We start from the raw sequence: 23,426 nt of genomic DNA, 5'->3' as shown, positions 1-23,426 counted from the left end.
AAGAAACAAAAAAATGCTGGGAATGGTGTCTATAAGGCAAAATATAGGAGAATGTTTTTCTTGTGACTTAAGTATTTTTGGAAGATAATTGACCATTTAAACAAAAATGATAAAAATGTAATGTGGGGTTAATAACATATGAAAAGACTGGGCTTGGTGGCTCATGCCTGTAATCCTAACACTTTGGGAGGCCAAAGTGGGCGGATCACTTGATGTGAGGAGTTCCTTGTTTTTGATTGATATATTTATTTTCTTGCTATTGAGTTATTTGAATTCCTCATGTATTTTGAATATTGACTTCTTATCAGATATATAGTTTGCAAATATTGTATCTCAGTCCATGGATTGTCTTTTCCCTCTATTAGATGCTTTCTTTGCTGTGCAGAAGACTTTTAGTTTGATGCAATCCCATTTTCCTATTTTTGCTTTTGTTGCCTGTACTTATGACAAAAGAAATCTTTGCCTATCCCAATGTCATGAAGCATTTCCCTGTGTTTTTTTCTTGTAGTTTTACAGTTTCAGGTCACATGTTTAATTCTTTAATCCATTTGAGTTTATTTTTTCATATGGGGTTAGAAAAGGGTCCAATTTTATTCTTTTGCTCGTGGATATTCTGTTTCCCCATTTATTGAAGAGATTGTTCTTACTCTATTGTGTGCTCATGATACCTTTGTCAAAAATCAATTGAACATATATATGTGGGTTTATTTTATATATTTATTTTTTTGAGACGGAGTCTCGCTCTGTTGCCCAGGCTGGAGTGCAGTGGCCGGATCTCAGCTCACTGCAAGCTCCGCCTCCCGGGTTTACGCCATTCTCCTGCCTCAGCCTCCCGAGTAGCTGGGACTACAGGCGCCCGCCACCTCGCCCGGCTAATTTTTTGTATTTTTTTTAGTAGAGACGGGGTTTCATCGTGTTAGCCAGGATGGTCTCGATCTCCTGACCTCATGATCCGCCCGTCTCGGCCTCCCAAAGTGCTGGGACTACAGGCTTGAGCCACCGCGCCCGGCCTATATGTGGGTTTATTTCTGGCCTCTCTATTCTGTTCTTTCAGTCACTGTGTCTGTTTTTATACCAGTACCATATTGTTTTGATTACTATAGCTTTGTACTAGATTTGAAGTCAGATGGTGATGCCTCCAACCTTGTTCTTATTGCTTGAGATTGCTTTGACTATTGAAGATCTTTTGTGGTTCCCTATGAGTTTTAGGATTGTATTTCTATTTAAAAGACATTGGAATTTTGCTAGGGATTGCATAGACTCTGTAGATCACTTTGGGTCATATGGAGCATTTTAACATTATTAATTTTTCCAGTCCATGGACACAAGATACCTTTTTCTTTGTGTCATTTACAACTTATTTCATCATTGTTTTATAGTTTTCTGCATATACAGCTTTTGCCTCCTTGATCACATTTCTTAAGTATTTTATTTGTTTGATGCTATTTTAAATGGTACTGTTTTCCTGATTTGTTTTTCAGATAGGTCATTGCTAGTATAAGGAAATGCTATGGATTTTTGCATGTTGATTTTGTACCTTGCAACTTTACTGTATTTGTTTATCAGTTCTAATAGTTTGATAGTGTAGTTTTTAGGGTTTTCTATATATAAGCTCTGGCATCAGCAAACAGACATTTTTACTTCTGTATTTCCTATTTGGATGTCTTTTATTTCTTTTTTTTGCCTAATTGCTCTGGCTAGTACTTGCAGTACTGTGTTGAAAAGAAGCTGTGAGAGTGGGCATCTTTGTCTTGTTCCTGACCCTAAAGGAAAAGCTTTCCACTTTTCACCACTGGATATGGTGTTAGCTGTGGGGTTTTCATATATGGCCAGTATTGTGTTGAAATAAATTTCTTCTATGCCTAACTTGTTGTGAGTTTTTGTCATAAAAGGATGTAGATTTTTTTCAAATGTTTTTTCTGTATCTGTTGAGATGATCATATGATTTCTGTCCATTCTGTTATTGTGATGCATCACATTTATTAATTTCTGTATGTTGAATTATCCATGCATCCCAGGGATAAATCCTACTTGGTTATGATGAATGATCCTTTAATGTGCTATTGAGTTTGTTTGCTAGTATTCTGTGGAGGACTTTTGTTTTTATGTTCATCAGGGTTATTGGCCCGTGATTTTCTTTTCTTACACTATCATGGAAGAATGGTCTTTAACATGTGAGCTAGAGTATAACACTCTTCAACTTAAAATCTTTTATGATTTCCCTTTATATTTAAACTGTCTTTGTCATTGTGGTCTAAATCATCAGTTTTTGATGACCTCTCAACTTGATCTTGTATAATTATTCTGTTGTCTAAGTAAACTCTAAAACAACTGGCCTACTTTTACTTATTTTAAGTTACAAGCTTTTCCATGCCTTGATCAATCATATTTTAAGGACAAAGATTAATGTATTCCTAAGATGCCCTGAGATAGCCTAAATACCAAAAACCATTCTGTGTTCCACATACCAAGAAATGTGGTAGTTAGTAAAGCATTCATTTTAAACACTTTGACCTCCTTTAAGCACTTTGCTCTTAAATTGTCCCTCACCGAGCAAGATTGTAGCTCTTCATCTACAGAAGGCCCACTATGAATTTTCGGGTAATTGTCTCTTGCTTTTAACCTGAATCCAGTTATTCTTTTCTTTCCATTTTTCTTTTCTAGAAACACTATCCATAATTCCTCTCCCTTCTTTCTATTCTTAGTTTTCACAGTCTCCCCTGTTTCCTAAGTAGGAGGAAGAATTAACTTTTGATTGTGCTTATTTAGAAAAGGAGCATAGTCAAGTTCTAAGAGCATAATATGTGAAATTCTTGCATTGGTCAGTAGTAAAAATATACAATCATTTCTCAGTTTCTAATTATTTGGCATCATGGTCTAATTCCCCAGTTAACCTATTATCACCTGTTAGATTTAATGATCATTTTTTAAGAGAATAGATGTGTTTGCTAGAAACTCCTACTCAGTAAACTGTGTTGATATTTTTATAAATATATCAAAGGTACCAGGAAAGGTGGAGATATAAGCTGATTAGGTACTTTTTTCCTCCTGCCTCTACAGAGTAAGATAAAGGTTAAGTATCACATTTTTGTGTAACAAAGTATCTGATTTTGATGTGCTTTCACTTTTGATATATGCAACAATGAATCTCTCACTTGAAATATGCCTTGTGTATGAGTTCTGGGATCTGAGACCACTGGTCTAGAAAAGATGAAGAGAGAAAGGAATTCTGGTGACAAACAGGCAAGGAGGCGAAACAGTTCCAAGCTGCTCCATCTTCTTATACATTCATTATGTAATACGGTTGCAGCAGCAGAGTTATTTTAATTTAAAAGCTTTACTTAAATATTTTTACTTTAAAACTTTTACTTTTGCTGACTGGACCAACCACCATTATTACCTATTTATTTTATTCCAACACTTCTTGGTAGTTAAATGTATTTTATTATGTTGCTCATTCATAGATATCTGCCACATTTCATTATTTTGACACTGCCACTTTACTGATGTTGTTATATTATGAAATGGACTGGTTCAATAGAAATTGTCACTTTTGATGCTCATTCTCTATGGTGATGATACATGTGGGATGTTTTCTTTCTTTTTTTTGTTTTAAACAGTGTCTCTCTGTGTTGCCCAGGCTGGAGTACAGTAGTGCAGTGTCAGCTCACTGCAACCTCTGCCTCCTGGATTCAATCAGTTCTCCTGCCTCAGCCTCCCGAGTGGCTGGGATTATAGGCATATGCCACCACGCCTGGCTAATTTTTTTTTTTTAGCAGAGATAGGGTTTCACCGTGTTGGCCAGGCTGGTCGTGAACTCATAGCCTCAAGTGATCCGCCTGCCTTAGCGTCCCAAAGTGCTGGGATTACAGGCATGAGCCACCATGCCCAGCCGGATGTTTTCTTGTTCTCACCATCATGGGAGATGATGTGAAATATCCAGCAGATCCAAGAGGGTAATCAGAAGGACCTGACTTTGACTGTTGTCACTAGTATAATAATAATTTAGGAATAGGTTCTCAAATAAATAGGCACAAATGGAGATGGTATGGGATTTTGTTATAAGACTACCCAGAGTATCACAGTTATCTGTACATATCCAGATTGTATGAGAAGTCTTACCGAAGATTCAATAAGCCTGAATTGGAATACACTGTTACCTGTGCATCTGGGATAGATGTGAAAGCAACTTAGCTAGCACGTAAATTGCGGTGTTAATTTACCTGACTTCGGTGGCCAGGTAGAATGTAGTTTCTGGATGATGGGTTTGCTTTCAAAATTGGAAAAGTTAGAGAATAACAGTGAGCAGTCTGCTACACCGCTCAGTATTATGGGACTCTGGGCAGCCTGCTGAAGTTTGAGTTGTGCTCTTTGTTGCACTGGTTTTCAGCTGGTAGTGATTTTGCCCACCAAGTGACATTTGACATTTGCAGATATTTTGGTTGTCACAACCGAGGGTTACTATTGGCATCTAATTGGTAGAGGCCAAGAATGCTGCTAAGTATGCTATAATGCACCAGATATCCACCCATAAAAAAGACCCAAAATGTGATGGTGCCAAGGTACTAGAGCAACACCAACAAGGTTCTTTTGTAAGTTTTCTTATTCGTTATAGGTTGAGCTTGCATGTTTGCCACCCTGTTCCTAAAGCATGGCCAATCTTTAGTAAAAAATCAGTGATTGAGGGTACACGTGAACCTTAATGGTTCCTATCAACTAATATTTGGACAAATGTGCCTGTACTAGCTTTACACATAGGAGATTTTTTTTCTGTGCTTCTTACCTATTTGCAGTTTCTATACAATATGAGTTTTGCCCGTCTTCTAGAAAAAATTTTCTGTGCCACTTTAGGATGAACAGAGATAGTTTGATGTTTGGTTGTTTCTCTCAGATTTCTTAGTAATGAGGTATTTAGTGTCACTCAGTGTTAAAGAATTATCTGATTGTAGACTTTATGAATAGGATCAAGGATGACTAAATGTTATACTTTTTCTCCATAGTGAATAACTAGGAGAGGAGGAGACATGAAGTGTTAGAGAAAAAGGGTAATAGAATTTACCCAACAATATTTACCAAAAGGTAATAAAACTCTTCATTATATGGCATGAACCAAATCATTAGGACTAGCACAGCTCTGTACATGTAGATGCTTAATATCAATACCACTTGATTTTTCTTTCATGTAATTCTGTGCTACTGACTTGACTAAAATTCAGAGTATTAGACTCATTATTTATAGGATATTACAAATAATGTGAACTTTCTTGATAATTGCACATAAATATACTGCAAATAAAACCTTCAATCTACAATACTGAAAGAGTTCTCTAAACAACAATTAATTATGCATTTCAGCACTCCTATGAGCAAAATAAATTGTTACTGTCTCTCAAGAACAGCATATATTTCCGTGAAATGCTTGGAATACAAGTTTTTCACATGAAATAATGTCTTGATAGGGAAATCATACTAATCTGTTTCTGTTAACTATGTCCATGAACTGATATAGACCTTTGCTCATGATGATGTATACCAGTAATAGGCAAAGTACCTGCAGAAATATACACCTCCTCTTACGTGCTTGTCCCAACATACATTTGAGACATAATAAAGTAGAATTTTCCAACTGAAAGAGAGGAGGATTTCATGTCTCTGAAGCAGAAATTAATGTTTGTATTACTTAGGGCTCCTTCAGTTTTAAGTGACAGAGAACCCAGCTTAAATTTGCCTGAACCCAGAAAGAGCATTTATTAGCTCACATAGTTTGAAAGGCTAGTGGCTGGCTTTGGCTGTAGTTATAGACACTCAAACAGTGTCTTCTCTTGTCTCCTAGCCTTACCTTCACTGTTTTGGCTTCATTCTCAGGGCCAGAGTAATACACGATCATAGAACCAAATGTCTAGCGCCACAAGTCACAGGACAGTGGAAGAGGAAACCTACAAAGTCTCCTTAGCTCTTGTTTTCTTTGCCTGGGCCATGTATCTGTCTCTGAACCAGTCACTCTGGCCAGGAGATTGTGATGGCATAGATTGAGCCACATGCTGAGCTTGGATTTGGTTGTGGATTCAATACCACTTATAGCCGAGACTGCAAGAGTAAGTTCCCCTGAATAAAATTTAAGTTATGTGCAATATAAATCTTTGTCCTAACTCTTCTCTCTTTCCAGAAGCACCACTGTAACCAGTTTATTGTACTTACAGTTCTATAGATGTAAAAATCAATACCTTTTTAGGTTGTATATGTATAGTATCGTATGTGTTTCTTTCTCTTGCTTTTGTCATTGACCAATATATTTAATACCCCCTACTTACGAAGATCTTCAAGGAGATACCATAACTTCTCTTTTAAATAGTAGAAATATCCTAAATCGACATTTTATTGTTTTAAAGTATTTAAGAAATATCAAAACTGACCACCCAAACATTCTTAGGAATTCATTAAGTGAAAATTTCCATGAATCTTTTTATAAAGTATATTTCTTATTAGGCTTCAATCTGTATTTGGGGTTTTAACACAGACAGAAAAACACCTGTAGGTAAATTAAATACTTTTCAGGAAGTAATACTTCTGAAAGAAGGTATCAGTTTAGAGCATCTTGGCTGATTAAAGTATAAAGTATGGCTTTATATCAGTATTGTCCCTAGAGACGAAAATTGGATAAGATTGGGTGTATGGTGACTTATGCCTCTATAATCCTGGCACTTTGGGAGGCCACAGTGAGGGGATCAGTTGAAGCCAGGATTTTGAGACCAGCCTGGGCAACATGGTTAGACGTTGTCTCTACAAAATTTGAAAACATTAGTCAGGCATGGTGGGGTGCACCTGTAGCTTCAACCACTTGAAGGTTGAGGTGAGAGGATTGTTTGAGCCCCGGAGTTTGAGGTGACCATGAGCTATGATTGCACCACTGCATTCCAGCCGGAGCATCAGCGTAATACCCTGTCTCAGAAAAAAAAAAAAAAAAAAAGCAAAGAGCTGGTTAAAAACTCAGATTTTCAACTGAAAATGAATTAAAGACTTAACTGTAAGACCTGAAACTGTGAAAGACCTAAAACAAAACACAGCGGGGATGCTTCATGATATTGATCATGGCAGTGATTTCATGGATATGACATCAAAAGCAAAGGAAACAAAAGCCGAAATAGACAAGTGGGACTACATCAAATTTAAAAGCTTCTGCACAGCAAAGGAAACAATGGAGTGAAAAGGCAACCTATGGAATAGGAGAAAATATTTGCAAACCATGTATCTGATACGGGGTTAATTTCTAAAATACATAAGGAACTCCTAGAACTCAATAGTGAGAAAACTAATAACCCTATTTTAAAATGAGAAGGTTTTAGTATAAATTTAAGGTATACAATATGATTTTTTGTAAACTTTTAGGTTCAGGGGTACATATGTGGGTTTGTTATATTGATAAATTTTGTGTCACGGGGTTTAGTGTACAGACGATTTTATCACTCAAGTACTAAGCATAGTACTCAATAGGTAGTTTTTTTGATCCTCTCCTTTTTCTCACCCTCTACCCTCAAGTAGGTCTTGGTATGTGTTGTTCCCTTCTTTGCGCCTGTGTGTTCTCAGTGGTTAGCACCCTTTTATAAGTGAGAGCATGCAGTATTTGGTTTTCTGTTCCTGTGTTAGTTTGCTTATGATACTGGCCTCCAGCTTCATGCTGCTGCAGAAGAGATAATCTTGTTCTTTTTTGTGGCTGTGTAGTATTCCATGGCATATCTATACCACATTTTCTTTATCCACTCTACTGTTGATGGGCATTTAGGTTGATTCTGTGTTTTTGCTATTGTGAATAGTGTTGCAGTGAATATATGTGTGTGTGTGTCTTTATGACAGAACGATTTATATTTCTTTGGGTATATACCCAATAATGGGATTGCTGGGTTGAATGGTAATTCTGTTTTAAGGTCTTTGTATTGGGATTGTTGGGTTGAATGGTAATTCTGTTTTAAGGTCTTTGAGAAATCACCATAACTGCTTTCCACAGTGGCAGAACTAATTTACATTCCCACCAGCAGTGTATAAGAATTCTCTTTTCTCCACAGTCTTGCCAGCATCTTTTTATTTTTTGATTTTTTAACAATAGCCATTCTGATTGATGTGAGATGGTATCTCATTGTGGTTTCAATTCGCATTTCTGTAATAATTAGTGATTGTTGAGCATTTTTAGATATTGTTGGCATCACGTATGTCATCTTTTGAAAGGTGCAATATGATGTTTTGATATACATAATGATTACTCGAGGTAAGCAATTTAACATGCTCATCATCTCATATAATTTTTTTTTTTTTTTTTGGTAAGTACATCTAAAATCTACTCTCTCCGAAATGGTTGAAGGACTTGAATAGACATTTTTCCAAAGAAGACACACAAATGGCCAACAGGTACATGAAAAGATATTCAGTTCACTAATCATCAGGGAAATACAAATCAAAACCACAATGAGGTATCGACTCACACCTGTTGGATGGCTGGTATCAAAAAACAAAAGACAGCATGTATTGTTGAGGATGTGGAGAAACTGGAACACTTGGACACTTGGTAGGAGTAAAAAACACGTGCACTTAGTTGGTTTACACTGTTGAAAACTGTATGGAGATTCCTCAAAAAATTAAAAATAAAATTACCATAAAGTTCTGAAATCCCACTTCTGGGTGTTTAATCCCAAAGAATGGAAATCAGGATCCCTAACAGGTATTAGCACTCCCATGTTCATTGTGGCACTACTCACAATAGTTAAGATGTGGAAACAACCTAAATGTCTGTCAACTGATAAATCAATAAAGAAATGTAGACTGTACATATAATGAAATGTTTTTCAGCCTTAAAAAAGAATGAATATATGACAACATAGATGAACCCAGATAACATTATGCTAAGTGAAGTGAGCCAGTCACATAAAGACAAATACAGTGTGATTCTACTTAATATGAAGTATCAAAAATAGTCAAACATATGCAATCAGAGGGTAGAATGCTGGTTACCAGGAGCTTGGGGGAAGGGCAAATGGGGAGTTGCTCTTCAATGAGTGTAAAGTTTTAGTTAATGCCAGATGAGCCAATTCCAGAGATCTTTTGTACAAATTTGTATCTATAGTTAACAGTACCGTTTTTTATATACTTATTTAAGAGATTAAATCTGATCTTGTGTTCTTAATGCAATACAAATGAAAACAAAAACAAAAACTCACTCATCCTCCTTAGTGCCTGATAATAAACTTCCAGCTGATCCCTGTGTAGCTGTGTACGTACTCACATATTTAGCAAATAATGATCACTTATTGATGTGCAGTTGCTAGTGGACTGTTTCTGAGGTGCATTCAGACAGGATATATTTTCTTTTCCACAGCGAGGCTAACTCTTATGGGTGCTAGAGGTGGCTTACCAGAAGTTGGAGATTAAGTGGTTTACTTTTGTTTCTCAGATTTGGGACAGAATCCCTAGCTCAAACTATGAATATTGACAGATTAGATTGATTTCAGGAACATAAGACTTAATTGAATCTTTGGAGTACTAGGGGCAAGAACTTGGTTAGGAATAAACAGGATTTAAGTAATTGGAATTATTTAGCTCTCCTGGGACTCAGTGAAACATCTTCTAAATAAGATTCTGGACCTTCTCTGTCCTCTAATTTAACTGTAGACACCTGTGACTCAATCCTGACCAATCTGGCAAAATATCTAATTCCTTCTCCTGAGATTGGATCTGGAATCATTCTTGCACTATCTTAAGTCTGTAACTCTTATTTTTCCTTTTAATGATTACTGTTGGTTTTTAAATTATAATTACAATATAATTCATATTACTGAGAAATAGTTTTAACAGCACAGTGATTGTTGTAAGTAATTTTTTAAAAAGTCTTTTTCGTTATGCCATCCCCATTCCTCATAAATAATCCCTGTTAATGAGTTTGGCGTATGGAATATAGAAGTGTTCTTGTGTTTGAATTAACAAACTAATAAGGCATGATAGGCTTTACTCAATGCCAAGTGTAAGGCCATGAGGCAGGTAATAAAGCTTGATAACAAAATTAGTGAGGTCTGTCATTTCACAGTAATTGCTTTCAAATGTACCAGTCACTCCACATTTGGGATATGCTTTGCCAGGGAAGCCGTTGATTTTGGGGTCTCTTTAGTTTTTATCCCTTTGTTTCCTTCAGGGTGCCAGACTAGGGCCCGTTTTCCAGTGCGGGTGCATCTTACAAATGCTGATTGCTGATTTCTTGATTTACAATCTTGACATAAAGACCTTTACCTGATGCTTAGTTTTCTTGGATTTAGTATGTTCCTATACCTTCCATGAATTGCTGTTGCAAGGAAGATTTGACCAAGGTTATTCAAAGTTTAAAAATAACACTATATCTCCTAACAGATAATATGCTAATACATATAAGATCTAACGTTTCTGATGGTAGTAAAATAGGACCATGGTATATTTTACCAACATTCACCTGTGGGCCATTTAAGTTTGCTGTTAGTTTTTCATGATTACACAGACTGTCACAGCAAATATCCTTGTACATATTTCCTTGTAATTTTTGGCAAGTATTTATGCAGGCTACGTAGAATTTCTGGGTAAAAAGGTACACACCTTTAAGGTTTTTGTCAATCTGCCAAACTGTCCCTCAACATTGTAGCCTCATCAACAGCCTGTGAGATGATGTTTCCTCATGCCCCTTTCTTCTAGTTTTATTTATGTTGTCTCTCTCTAGTCCTTGAATTTGTGTGTGTGTGATTTTGGTAGGATATACCAGGTGATCTTGATTTTGCATTAAAATCAGAATGTTTAGGATGAACTCAGCATCAAAGGACTAAGTGGCTGATCTAGACTAGCACTGAAATCCTCTGTCTCTTGTGTTCTTTACCCGAAACTGCAGAAGCTACTTTGTTTTATTCTCCCACCTTAATAATTGGAACTAATTGATAATCTACTTTGCAGAAAGTGAAGTTATTTCAACTCAACTTTATTCCAAAGAAATAGGGAGCTATTTGAAGTAGGGAACTAACCTCTGCTTGTGCCTGAAGCTCTTCATTATTTGTCAGTAATGTTAACTTATACCAAGTAAAAAAAAAGTGAAAGATTTCTTTCACCTGCTTAGGGGTTCTACTAAGATACAAAGTTGCTGTAGAGGTTTTTAATATATTTTAGTCTTCATCTGTTTATCAGCCTGTTGCATGGTAAGTAATTGCTCAGCCATTGAAGTTATAGTATGTGACAAATCTGCAGAAATTTTGCTGTATAAGCCAATGGAATTTTTACATTAAAAGATAACTCATGCAGTAACTTCTATTCATTAAAGCCTGGGACAACTTAAATGATGATGAAGTGATCAGTTTTTTTAGGCAGATTCGTTACAATTTATCAAAAATTAAAGAATGTCCCCTACTTCTGGTTCCTTTAGTTGGTCACTTTCTCTAACAGTGATACTGATTTATGCATTTTTCAGACTTCACTGTGCATGAACTTATGCCAATGTTATTTACAATATGTTGGAAACATTTTATTTTTCAAATGCAGTTTTATTTATGTTTATAGAAAATGTTTGAAACTGGTGAAAACCTTTTGGTTAATAAAATGTAGGAGAGGTAGAATACATTTTTTTGGTCATGCTTTATTGAAAACAAAAAGGTTTTAGGGACAGACTGGAACTTGTTTTTCCTCCCTACTCTCAAACTACATGCACTGAGAAAATAGTCTATACATATCATCATGCTTATTTTAGCTCCCTTTGCCATTTAAAGCAGGAATAGATGTGGACAAATTTACTTCCTGTGATATAGGTGTTTGTCTTTTTTATAAACTGCTCAAGAAATATCAATTTAAAGATGGATGTTAGAAATAACAGCATTAGCATTTTTTCTGTTGTAAAAGTAACGGTGATCTTAGCTGAACTGGATTTATTATTAGCAGTTTTACACGTTTATCCACTGAAATTCATTTCTTCTTTCCTTGTCTTCCTATTGCATTTTGGTGACTTTCTTAGAGCCCTTACCACAGTCTACAGTGCATTGCATGTATTTGCTTCTGTTTTCATGTTTTTCACTATAATCTGAGCCTAGAGAACTAGATCTGTTTGTTGTTCATATTTTTATTTTATGTAAAGCCTAGCACATAACAGGAATACATGTTGAATTCAACTGATCTTTGCAAAATGATATAATGTGAAAAATTGGCAAGTCATTTTGTTTGATAATCCTTGACCATTAAAAACTACTATTTCTGAGATTTGCATATTACTTTAGTGAATCGGTTATTACATAAAAATGTTCCATACACTTGTTAGTTTTGTTTACAGAGAATTGTTTTATATACTCCAAAGATAATTACTAACAGTTTACCATCTGTTTCTATTAATGAGTTGTTTCTTTCTCCCTAATCACTTGTTTTGTGCTATATTTTGTATGTGAGATGATCTCTATCTTTTAGCTTTTGATGGTTTTGATACTTAGGGAATGTGCAATGTCTTCTGTGATCTTCTGCAAGTTACATTTGTGACATAATTTGAATTTGAGTGCCACTCCTTACAAGGAAAATGTGTGTTGGTAATTTGTAACATCCCTTTTAGATGTCTTTATAAAAACTCCTATTTTTTTTTTTTTTACTTTCTAAGTAGATATGGCTTTTCTTTTCCAGGAACACAGTCTTTTCAGATTTTTTTCATTCTGACAAAAATGGAGAAAGAGGACTCATGTTTATTAAATGCTTATGTGTTCTTGTATCATAATGGGCACTATATATAATTATTAAATAATTACTTAGTAACCTTATTCCATAAGTCATATGCTTATTTACAGGTGAGTAAGCTACAGGGAAAAGGAATGTTTTTTTTCCACTTGTCCTCTGCTTTATTTCTCATGTAACATAGAACATATAAAATAGCCTTACATATCATGGATAAGTGGAAAACATATTGGAACTTTTAGTTCTGACAATATAGTCAGGTAGATATTCTTTAAATATCCCATCCATAGGGAAAGGATTTTTTAAAAAAATAAATAAATAAATAAAAGAAGGTATAGAAAACATTAGCAACAGATTATCAGAAAAGACCTTGAATTGAAAAAAGAACCAAATAGAACTTCTTTAAAAAGAATCAGTAAGACTATAAACTTTTATGTTTTAAACAGGTGACTAGACATAATTGAAAGAGAGGTTTGAAGAAATTACATGCATATACAGAAAGAAAAGGTGATAGAAGTGACACAGTTTAAGAAATGTGAAGGGCAGAATGAGACTGTCTAAAAATATGTTTAAATGGAGTGTCAGAAAATTGATGCATAGAGAGAATAGAAGACATGAAATAATGGAATTAAAAGTGGCTAAGAATTATCCAGAACTGAAGAAAGTCATGGGTCCTCAGATTTAGGAAGCACATTTTGTTGTTTTTCAGACAGGGTCTGACTCTGTCGCCCAGGCTGGAGTGCAGTGGTGCCAGCTTGGCTTATTGCAGCCTGGACCTCCCCAGGCACAAACGATCCTCCTAAGTAGCTCTGATGACAGGTGAGTGCCACCATGCTCAGCTAATGTTTGAGAATTTATTGTAGAGACAAGGTTTCGCCATGTTGCCCAGGCTGGTCTTGAATATCTCAGCTCAAGCATTCCTCCCGCCTTAGTCTCTCAAAGTGCTGGGATTACATTCCTGAGGCTTCCATGCCCAACCTTGGAAGCACAGTTAATTCCAAATAAGCTACATCATGTTGAAATTTGAAAAACCGAAGATAAAGGGAAAGTCTTAAAATTTGCCAGAAAGAGAAAACAGGTTAGATACACAAACATATTGGACTGACAGCGGCTTTCTGAAAGTATCAGTGTACCGATGGCAATCAGAAGCCAATGTACTAATACCATCAAATTTACTACCAATTTACAGTATTATACTCAGCTAATCTGCTATTCCAGAGTGACGCTGAAATCATTACATTTGCAGCCAAACAGAAGAGGAGTGTCTTTACCACCAAGAGACGCTCATTAAATGTGCCTTAAAGCTGGGTGGGGTATCCAGGTGTGAAGTGTCAGGAGGTGGTTAGGTCCCCTGCTGAGATTTGGGACCATTCCATCCTATTTCAAATATTTTCATAAGACGTCTTGCGCTCGTGGGTGGATTAAATTCAGAGGAAATTCCCACAGTGGAAATTGTGGATTTTTATTTGTTTAAGTGGTGATTTTCTAGCATCTATTATTTTACAGTTTCTAAAACAAATCATGTATCACTGATCTTTTTCTAGAGGCTGTACTCATCTGAACTATTTTATATTTCAAATACCTGAGGAATACATAAGGGAAAGTGGCTGTTTGTTTTCTTTCCCTCAATTCCACTTACCTGTGCCATTAATTTTAATTTCAAAGAAAAGTAGTTTCTCACTATGTTGGTCAATTCTGAGAGTGGACGTTAATTAATCGGCTTCTGGCTTATTTGTACTGGTTAGAAGATGCTTAAAGTGGAGACCCTGTCACATTATCTTAGGACTCTTGCAAAGAACCTGCTAGTTTGATGCCTAACAATGTTCATTCTGAGCTGATGCCAAGATACTAAATATTTCTATGAAAAATAGAAATCAGAAAGGTAGCACCAGCCACAAAAATCGCCTTCCATGGACTGCAAAAACTTCAGAGGGTAGTTGATTAGCAGTGTCAAATCTGAGAGCAGTAGCACGGAGAAGTCATGGGAAAGGAGGAGGCCAAGGCCCAAGGTGGAGAGACAGCAAGATTTATTTGATTACCTTAGCATTTCCAAGTTTCAGTTAATTTTGTACCACCTTCACAATTTTTACATTATGCTCATATTATCTAGGTTATTATTTACTTATATTTTAAAATAAACATGCTTATCATTTATTTTTAAGAAGAAATGTTTTCATCAAAATAAAAATTGAAACCCATACTCCATGTAGTAAATCAAAAGTATATGTAAAAATTATTAAAAGGAGAGAACACAATGAAAACCATATCCTGCCGGGTGCAGTGGCTCACGCCTGTAATCCCAGCACTCTGGGAGTTCAAGGTGGGTGGATCACTTGAGCCCAGGAGTTTGAAACCAGCCTGAGCAAACCCCGTCTCTACAAAAAATATAAAAATTAGCAGGATACGGTGGTGTGTGTCTGTAGCCCCAGCTACCTGGGAGACTGACGTGGGAGGATCACCTGAGCCCAGGAGGTTGAGGCTGCAGTGAGCTGTGATCGAGCCATTGCACTCCAGCCTGGGTGATAGTGCAAGACCCTGTCTCAAACAACAAAAACAACAAACCATTTTTCTGTTGCCTGTCATGGAAGAAACATTGAAGACATGCTAGCACCGTCTACGGTCTTCTCCTTTATTTAACCAAAAAAGATGGAAAGGCTGGGCATGGTGGCTTACGCCTGTAATCCCAGCACTTTGGGAGGCCAAGGTGGGTGGATCACCTGAGGTCAGGAGTTTGAGACCAGCCTGGCCAATGAAACCCTGTCTCTACTCAAAATACAAAAATATGCTAGATGTGGTGGCACATGCCTGTAATCCCAGCTACTTGGGAGGCTGAGGCTGGAGAATCGCTGAAACCCGGGAAGCGGAGGTTGCAGTGAACTGAGATTACACCACTGCACTCTAGCCTGGGCAACAGAGCCAGACTCCGTCTCAGAGAAAAAGAAATAAATAAATAAAAGATGCAGAAAGGAAATAAACTTGTCATTTGTCACATGCAATGTAGAATCGTTTTTAGTACCAGCAGTGTCAACAGATGAATGTGAAATGATTCACGGAAGTTAGCGTGACTGTGTGCGTCTGACTGCCTGCTTTTTAGTGATCATCATTTGAAAGATATTGCTCTGTGCCTCTTGTATTGAAATGATTTTGTTCTTTCTATTTGAAGCTCTTTTAAGAGCCTGTGCTGATGGAGGTGCCAACCGCTTATATGATATCACCGAAGGAGAGAGAGAAAGGTATGTTTTCTTTTAGCCAGTGTGCATAGTACCACTAATTTCTGCTCTCTGTTGTTTTATTTTCTTCTTGTAAGTGGACATTGTTACTTTTCTTTCAGACTCTTTTATAGAAAATCTCCCCAGTGAGGGAAGAGTAACCTGAGCTGCTTAATTAACCATGTTGTATTATTTCTTGCTTTGAAAGGTATCTCTTAGTAGAATGAGGTGCATCTATTCTTATTTTCAAAACCTTTATTCTGCTACTTCAAAGCCACATTAAGTAGCATTATCAAATCTTGATACTTGTGAGAACTGTGAAAGTCAGCTAAAATAAAACTTCAGATGGCAATTTGAGATGTTATTCAAACAGTGTAAATGAATAAAAGCTGATTTTATATAAAGTAGGTGTATATTCCCTCATGGAAAATATGAGGTTTTATATTAGTGTTGAGTAAAGCCCGGTATAATTTAACTTAATTATTTCTCAGTTACGCATACACTTATATTTTAGGAGATGAATAGTTTCCTTAAGATTTACTATCCTTGCTGTCTGATTTTTCTTACTTTGTGTGGTGAGGTATTTTTCAATAAGATAATCTGTTTGATGGAAGCAGATTTTAAACCTAGCTCATTGTGAACATGTTTGTAGTTCAAACACCTTGGCAAACACAAGAATTTATAGTGAAGATATAAGTAGACTATGAAACATAGTTTCATCTCTGTCATATGTGCTGTTAAGTATGTTGAAATGTTTATAGTTTAAGAAATTACCTCCTTGCTGCAAAAAATAAAAACATTATGATGTAACATACTCTAGGTACAAATTAAATATATGTATTTTGAAATAATATATTTTCCTTTATGGGATCAAAATTTCTGACACTGGAGCTGCTTTTTGAAAGCAGCCGGTTTCTTATAGGAGGAAGGCATGTTTCCTTCGAGACTGGACATGCTAATGCTAATGTCTGGGGACTAGATGAATTATCAAAAAATATAGCAAGAGTGACAGCCTAAAAGACAGTTTTAATTCTTAACATTTTTTGCTCCTTTATTTTGTAACTTTATAGATTCCTCTGACAGTATCCTCCAAGACCTGACATGGACAATGTGTGAAAAAGTACTCAAGTATGTGTTGTAAAAAAAAAAGTGTCTAGGTTACTTGCTTCAGATAAGAGCGTAATGCCCATGAGGCCAAGCTTATGTATTGGACCTGTAGCCTGCTTGCTGGCAAACAATCTGGTGCCAGGTATTCTCTACTGGCAGGTGTAGCTTGTGAACATAATTATAACCACAAATGAAAGGATCTCAGCACCGTGCCTCCCAAGTGCTCTTTGATCATAAGATCTATTGATAATGCTTGTGAAGAAATATAGATTCTCATATTGATTATTTTTACTGAATTGGGGTGGACACTAATAAGAAAGATAACAGAGCACTTTAAAAATGATTTCAACTATTATTTTAGGTTCACGTTACACATGAAGTTTCGTTACACGTGTATATCGTGTGATGCTGAGGTTTGGGATATGAATGATCCCGTTACCCAGGTAGTGAGCATAATATCCAGTAGTTACTTTTTCAACCCCTAACCCCCTGCCTCCCCATTCTCTGGTTACCAGTGTCTGTTGTTGCCATCATTATGTCCATGAGTACTCAATATTTAGCTCCCACTTGTAAGTAAGAACATGCAGTATTTGGATTTCTGTTACTGCATTAATTCACTAAGGATAGTGGCTTCCAGCTGCATCCATGTTGCTACAAAGCAGATGATTTCAAACAAAATGCTTTTATTCATATTTGAAAGCAAAACAGATTACCAGATTTAGGGGGCGAATACCATTATTTTTTGCCCAAATTTCAAAATAACCACATGTGATATTTCTCAACACATTGATAAGTAATCTTCTAGAAATCTTCCAAAAGATTTATATAATTTAACAACTGTTTGTTCATGTATGAAGATGTTCAATAAAACATTGTACTTTTCATTGATTTTCTAGTTGTAATTATGTGTTTGTAATGATTCCTACTCTGATGCCCAGGGACATCGCTGGCCTGGGTGAGGGTAGAATCTCTCATAGGAAGATGAGTGAAACTAAGTGTCTCATGTGGGAATTAAGTCCTTGAATCAACTTCTAAATACAAACCCTAACCAGTCAAACTAATTGGATTCAGGTAACTAAACATAATTCCTCTTAATTGTATTTCTAATAGAAAGGCATCGCAATAAAAAAGGAAACAATATGCATGAATTTTAAAAAGTCAGTTTGTACTTTGTGGACCACTGCTTGTCTTATTCTTATTTATTTACTTAAAATCCATATGTACAATGTAATGCCTCATAATTATGTGATAAAACATGAATTTTTAAAGAATCCATCTTCAGTTGAAGGCAAAATATTTATACATTTGGAACGGAAGGAAGGAAGACATATAGACAGCAGCAGAGGAACAAAGTTTACAGAGGAGTAAAGCTCAGGGAAAAATCAGTGGTGGGACCTTCTCCCTTCTGCTCAGGCTGAGGAGGGGCAGGGCATGAGGCCCCAGGCCCCGTGTCACTCTGCCTCTGGATACCCCTGAACATTCAGGTCCACATCTGTCCCTCATGGAGCCAGGGCCCTAGGAGAGCCTGAAGAGGACCCAGGTGTGCTCCAGGCCCCTGCCTGGGCCTGCTGGCTCCGTTACTCTTTCATGGACCCAGAGGGAAAGGGAAGGTTGAAGTGTGGCAGGTGAGGCGGTTGGGACTCATGGGGAGATGTGTGTAGTAAAAAGAAGACTCAGAAAAGGGTATTGAATTTGACTGTAATCAGCAAGTGGAAACATAGTGCCCATTTATCCTGCAGCCCAGAAAGTCCAAGATTACTCAATGGAAACATAGTTTATGAAATAGAGGTGATTAATGTTCTTCTGTTACCTGCTTTCAGAATACTGAATTAGTGCCCCAAAACTCTTGGCTTATACATATTAGATAGGTTTCATTTTATTACAGATGTGCAGATATCACTGTTTTCAGTGTTCAGATTGTCTCATCTTTGGCCAATAGAAACTTCTTTAAGTTAGATCCTGTGTTCTTTTTAAAAAGTTACCTTTCTATATGTATATAAAGGTTATATATATACACACACACATATAAATCGTGTATTATATGAATCACATATATAAATTACATAAATTTTAGGTGTAATATGTAATGAAATGCATATCATAGATGTTTAATTACATGGGTTTTGTCAGACATTTATTTATAGTCTCTTATCCACCATCCAAAACAAGATAGAGAACATTTCCCTAGCCCCAGAAAATTCCCTCATGGTTGATATCCAGACAGTTTTTTACCTCGAGTCAACTGGCTTTCTGATTTCCATTACTGTAGACTTTAAAAAAATCTATTACTAAATTTTGAGCAAAAGAAATCATATAATATGTGTTCTTTTGTGTCTTTTTTCTTTTGCTCACATGTTTTTGCAATTCATTCATGTATTGGTAGTTGTTTTTTATTACTCAGTGGTATTTTATTGTATGAATATACCATAGTTACATTTGTTTATTCACCAGATGTACATTTGGTTGTTTCCAGTTTTTGGCTATTATGTGTAAATGCCACTTCTTATACAAGGGTTTCCGTGAACATGTTTTAATTTGGGGAAGTGGATACACAGAATGAAGTTTCTGGGTGACAGAGTAAATATATATTTAACTTTCTAGAAATTGACATTTCACTTTTCCAAAGTGGTTGTACCACTTTATATTTCCATGAATAATGTCTGTATTGTTCCATATCCTCACAAATATTTGTTCTTTTTTATCTTGTTGATTTTAGCCGTTTAGTGTTTGTGAATGGAATTTGTGATTTTAATCGACATTTCTCTGATAACTAGGGATGTTGGGCATCTTTTCACGTATTTATTGACCATTGCTATTTCATGATTTGATTTATAAATACCTTGTAAAACAAGTCTTATTTATCACTTTTATTAATTAAAAAAACAGCCATGAGCTTAGGTCCAGTTCTATACTAGATGTGTGAAATGCTTGCACACAATCTTTATTAAAATTGTTTTAAAATTGTGGTAACAAAACTTAACATGAGATCTACCTCTTAGCAAGTTTTTGTGTATAATACATATTGTTGACTACAGATGCAATGTTATACATTAGATCTCCAGAACTTACTCATCTTGCTTAACTGAACCTTTATGCCCATTGATGAGTAACTCCTCATTTCTCACTTTCCTCCACCCCTGGCAACCCCATTCGACAGTTAGAGTCTATGATTTTGACTATTTTAGATACCTCAGATGAGATAATCTTGCAGCATTTGTCTTTCTGTGACTGGCTTCTTTTATGTGGCATAATGTCCTCAAGGCCATTCCATCTTTCATAAATGTCTGTCTCTATTTCAACTATGAAAGCAGCCTCTCTTCATTTATCAGGTTTTGTTTTGATAAAGAAGCCCTAAATGTTTTTTCTTGTCGTGAATTGCAATGTATCTATTAATATCTATTGATTCTGACCTGTGGGACAGTAAGACATATGATTAATTTTTCTGTAGTTACTTGTTAAGTGGATGCAAGCTCAGTAAACATAAGCTCCCTGGTGCCATTCAGTATGATGGATTATATGACATATACAGAAAATTCTAGTACAATGTGATAGATTCTGTAACAAAGGAAGACATGGAGCAAGGAGAGTTAGACCAGAATGGAGGAATTAGAAAATCTTCTGAGGAGCCTAATGGGCTGTGAAAGATTAGGACCACAGAGCATGGGAGGTATGCATATGTGTGTGCGTTTGTAGTGACTGGGGAGAGGCGGGGAGATTCTCCTTTGTCTCCTGGATGAAATCTAAATTAACCACCTTGAGATGCAGGGTTATCTTTTTCGGCATGCCCAAGTTCTTCCCTTATATTCTGGTCAAGCAGAACTGCTCACTGTCCTAAATTTGCCATTCCCTTTCTCCTCTCTGCCTTTGCTCTGGCCCTTTCTCATAGCTGATCTCATATACATTAGCACCACCCATTACAATTGTGTGGCCATTCCAAATAATCATAATGGTAGATCCTGTGCTGTCCTCATTCTTAGATGGTTTTAGCAGCGTGTGCTAGCGCGTTTTGTAGCAATCCTATCCATGCATCAGTGTTCAAAGAACATACCATGTACTCCAGGAGGGCTCCTCTTCTCTTCCAGCCTGAAGTGATTTGGCATTTCCTACACTGTAATAATACTCTTAAATCACAATGTTACATTCACATTTCGCCTTGATTTAAAGCTGTAAAGCTTACATTCTTTACTAGGTTGTAAATTTCTAGTGATCTATTACCCTTTAACTTTGCATAATACTTCGTAATTATTTACTTTCTCATTTTATCTTGTGATTTAGCTATGCTTAGATGTATCTTATCTTCTTCACTAGGTGGTAAACTCCTGGAAGGCAGCAATCATAATTAATCATCTTTATATGCTTCATATCTAGTACACTAATGAGCATTTGAGAATTTATTTGAATTAGTGATTTCTCCTTGATATGTTAGCAGAGATGTAAGACTAAGCTTTTGTTAAGTCAAGGATTTCTAAGATATAATACCAGCTATTGGAAGTATCTTGTTGTTAAAGAAACTTTCAATAATTATATATCTTATTAGTATTATAAGCCAGAAATGGCTCATGTCTAAAAAGATTGTGCATTTTTGTCTGAAGTCATATATAGTATATATCTCACTTATTTCCAGAGTATCTTATGTTACGTTGCATTCTAATTCCTGTCTAAATGAATCTTTTATCCTGGAACTGAGGTCCTTGCCTTTGAATTCATTGGCATTTTGAGAGCAATATGTACCATGAATATCATTGCTAAATGTGAGGGTTTTTTATTTATTTGTGATGGTGTGGTACTTAGAGACTCTCAGACGCATCAACATAACAGTCTAAGAAGTTGCTATATCTTTAGTATTGTGTGTAGGATATCTGAAATATGGGGAAGGTGGTTTTTAGGTTAGTTTTCTCAGAGTAATTAATGAATTATAGAATCCTGAGTGGAAAGTTCTACAGGAGAGTATCTTTATATAAACATTGTTCTAGGTTAGCTCAGATGTTTAGGAGTTTCCTTTCTGTTTAGATATGAGCACCTAACAAAAATCCCTTGCATTCATGGAAGTGACCACGTAATTAAACACTCATTAACGATGGCAGGATGATGAGGACCTATTTAAACAGAAAAGCAAAATACGTTCCTGATCTCTTTTTCCTCTCACTTCATTAATTTTCTCACAGTTACAGTTTCAGTCTTTGAGCTTTATATAATCATGCAACTTACTCATCAGATCAATCTACTTTTTAGATTAATCAAGTATGAAGAGGATGACTGTTGTAACTCTAACTCTATGACTATTTGTGGCCCAGCTAAACGAAGTTCAAAATATAATTAAAATAACTGAATAATGTGGGAGGATAGCTCTTAAGAATTAGCTTCTAAAGCCTTTATCAATACAATTAACCCAGGCATCTGGTAGCAAGTATCTGATTACTCTTGAAGGAATCAATGACAATCTAAGTCTGGCTGTCTGTGAGTAACTTTGGACACTTTCATTTTATTTCATTGCAGGTAGCAGCAGCCTCCAGAATGGACATTATGTAGTTAGAGAGTTTGATTAAGGCTCACAATCGGATTCTGCCACTTCATTACTTTTAGCAAGTAATTTAACTTCTCGGGCTGTAGTTTCTTCATCTATGACATTTCGGGAAGAGATAACTTTCTTTTGGAGTATTTAGAGAAATCTTGATGAGGTAACATTACTGTGGCTAATTACAGAAGATCTGGATAAATCAAGAGGATGGAGCATGGCTCTTAAAAGCTATAGTGATAAATTATTGAATAGTTCAGTGTGTACCTGATGTAGTTTTAGGCCATAGCTGTAAATATTTTTGTCATACTTAACTATTCTGAATGTAGTCATTGTATTACTTTTCAGAAAGGTTGTAAGCATTTTTCAGATAGTGGTTGGCATATAGGAATGTAGTGTTTGGCATCTGATTTCTTTTGTTTTAAATCCGCTTTGTTCAGCTGTAATTTCATACAACAAAATTCATCCAATTTAAACATACAGTTCAATTATTTTTGAAGCATTATATACTTGCATACCCACGACCACAGTCAAGATTAAAACACGTTCATCATCCCAAAAAGTTCCTACCTCCTGCTTTGCAGTCATTCGCCTCCTCCCACACTGTGTCCCCTGTAGACTTCTAGAATGTCATACAAATGAAAACACACAATTTGTTGTCTTTTCTGTCATTTCTCATTTATCAAATGCTTTTGAGATTCATTCGTGTTATTTTATGTATTTTAATTCATCCATGTATTTTATGTATTTATTATGTTATTTTATGTAGTTTGTTCCTTTTTACTGTTGAGTAGTGTTCTAGCACATGGATACACCACAGTTCTAGCGCATGGATACACCACAGTTCTAGCGCATGGATACACCACAGTTCTAGCGCATGGATACACCACAGTTCTAGC

At 36.0% G+C, this 23,426-nt stretch overlaps 1 protein-coding gene across 2 annotated transcripts in view; it reads left to right on the top strand.

Moving 5' to 3' along the window:
- The window catches only part of TPK1 (thiamin pyrophosphokinase 1), a 401,888-nt gene that overhangs the window by 152,838 nt on the left and 225,624 nt on the right, over positions 1-23,426 (top strand). For both annotated transcript variants that reach the window (XM_011941409.1, XM_011941410.1), the window contains exon 4: positions 15,860-15,929. In XM_011941409.1, the coding sequence (XP_011796799.1) occupies positions 15,860-15,929 (70 nt within the window). The remainder of the gene's footprint in view (positions 1-15,859; positions 15,930-23,426) is intronic.

The sequence above is a fragment of the Colobus angolensis genome, unplaced genomic scaffold (assembly GCF_000951035.1).
Source record: "Colobus angolensis palliatus isolate OR3802 unplaced genomic scaffold, Cang.pa_1.0 Scaffold2, whole genome shotgun sequence".
Taxonomy (NCBI): Eukaryota; Metazoa; Chordata; class Mammalia; order Primates; family Cercopithecidae; genus Colobus; species Colobus angolensis.
Note: the sequence above shows the minus strand (reverse complement) of the source record. Positions and strands in the feature narration are given on the sequence as shown.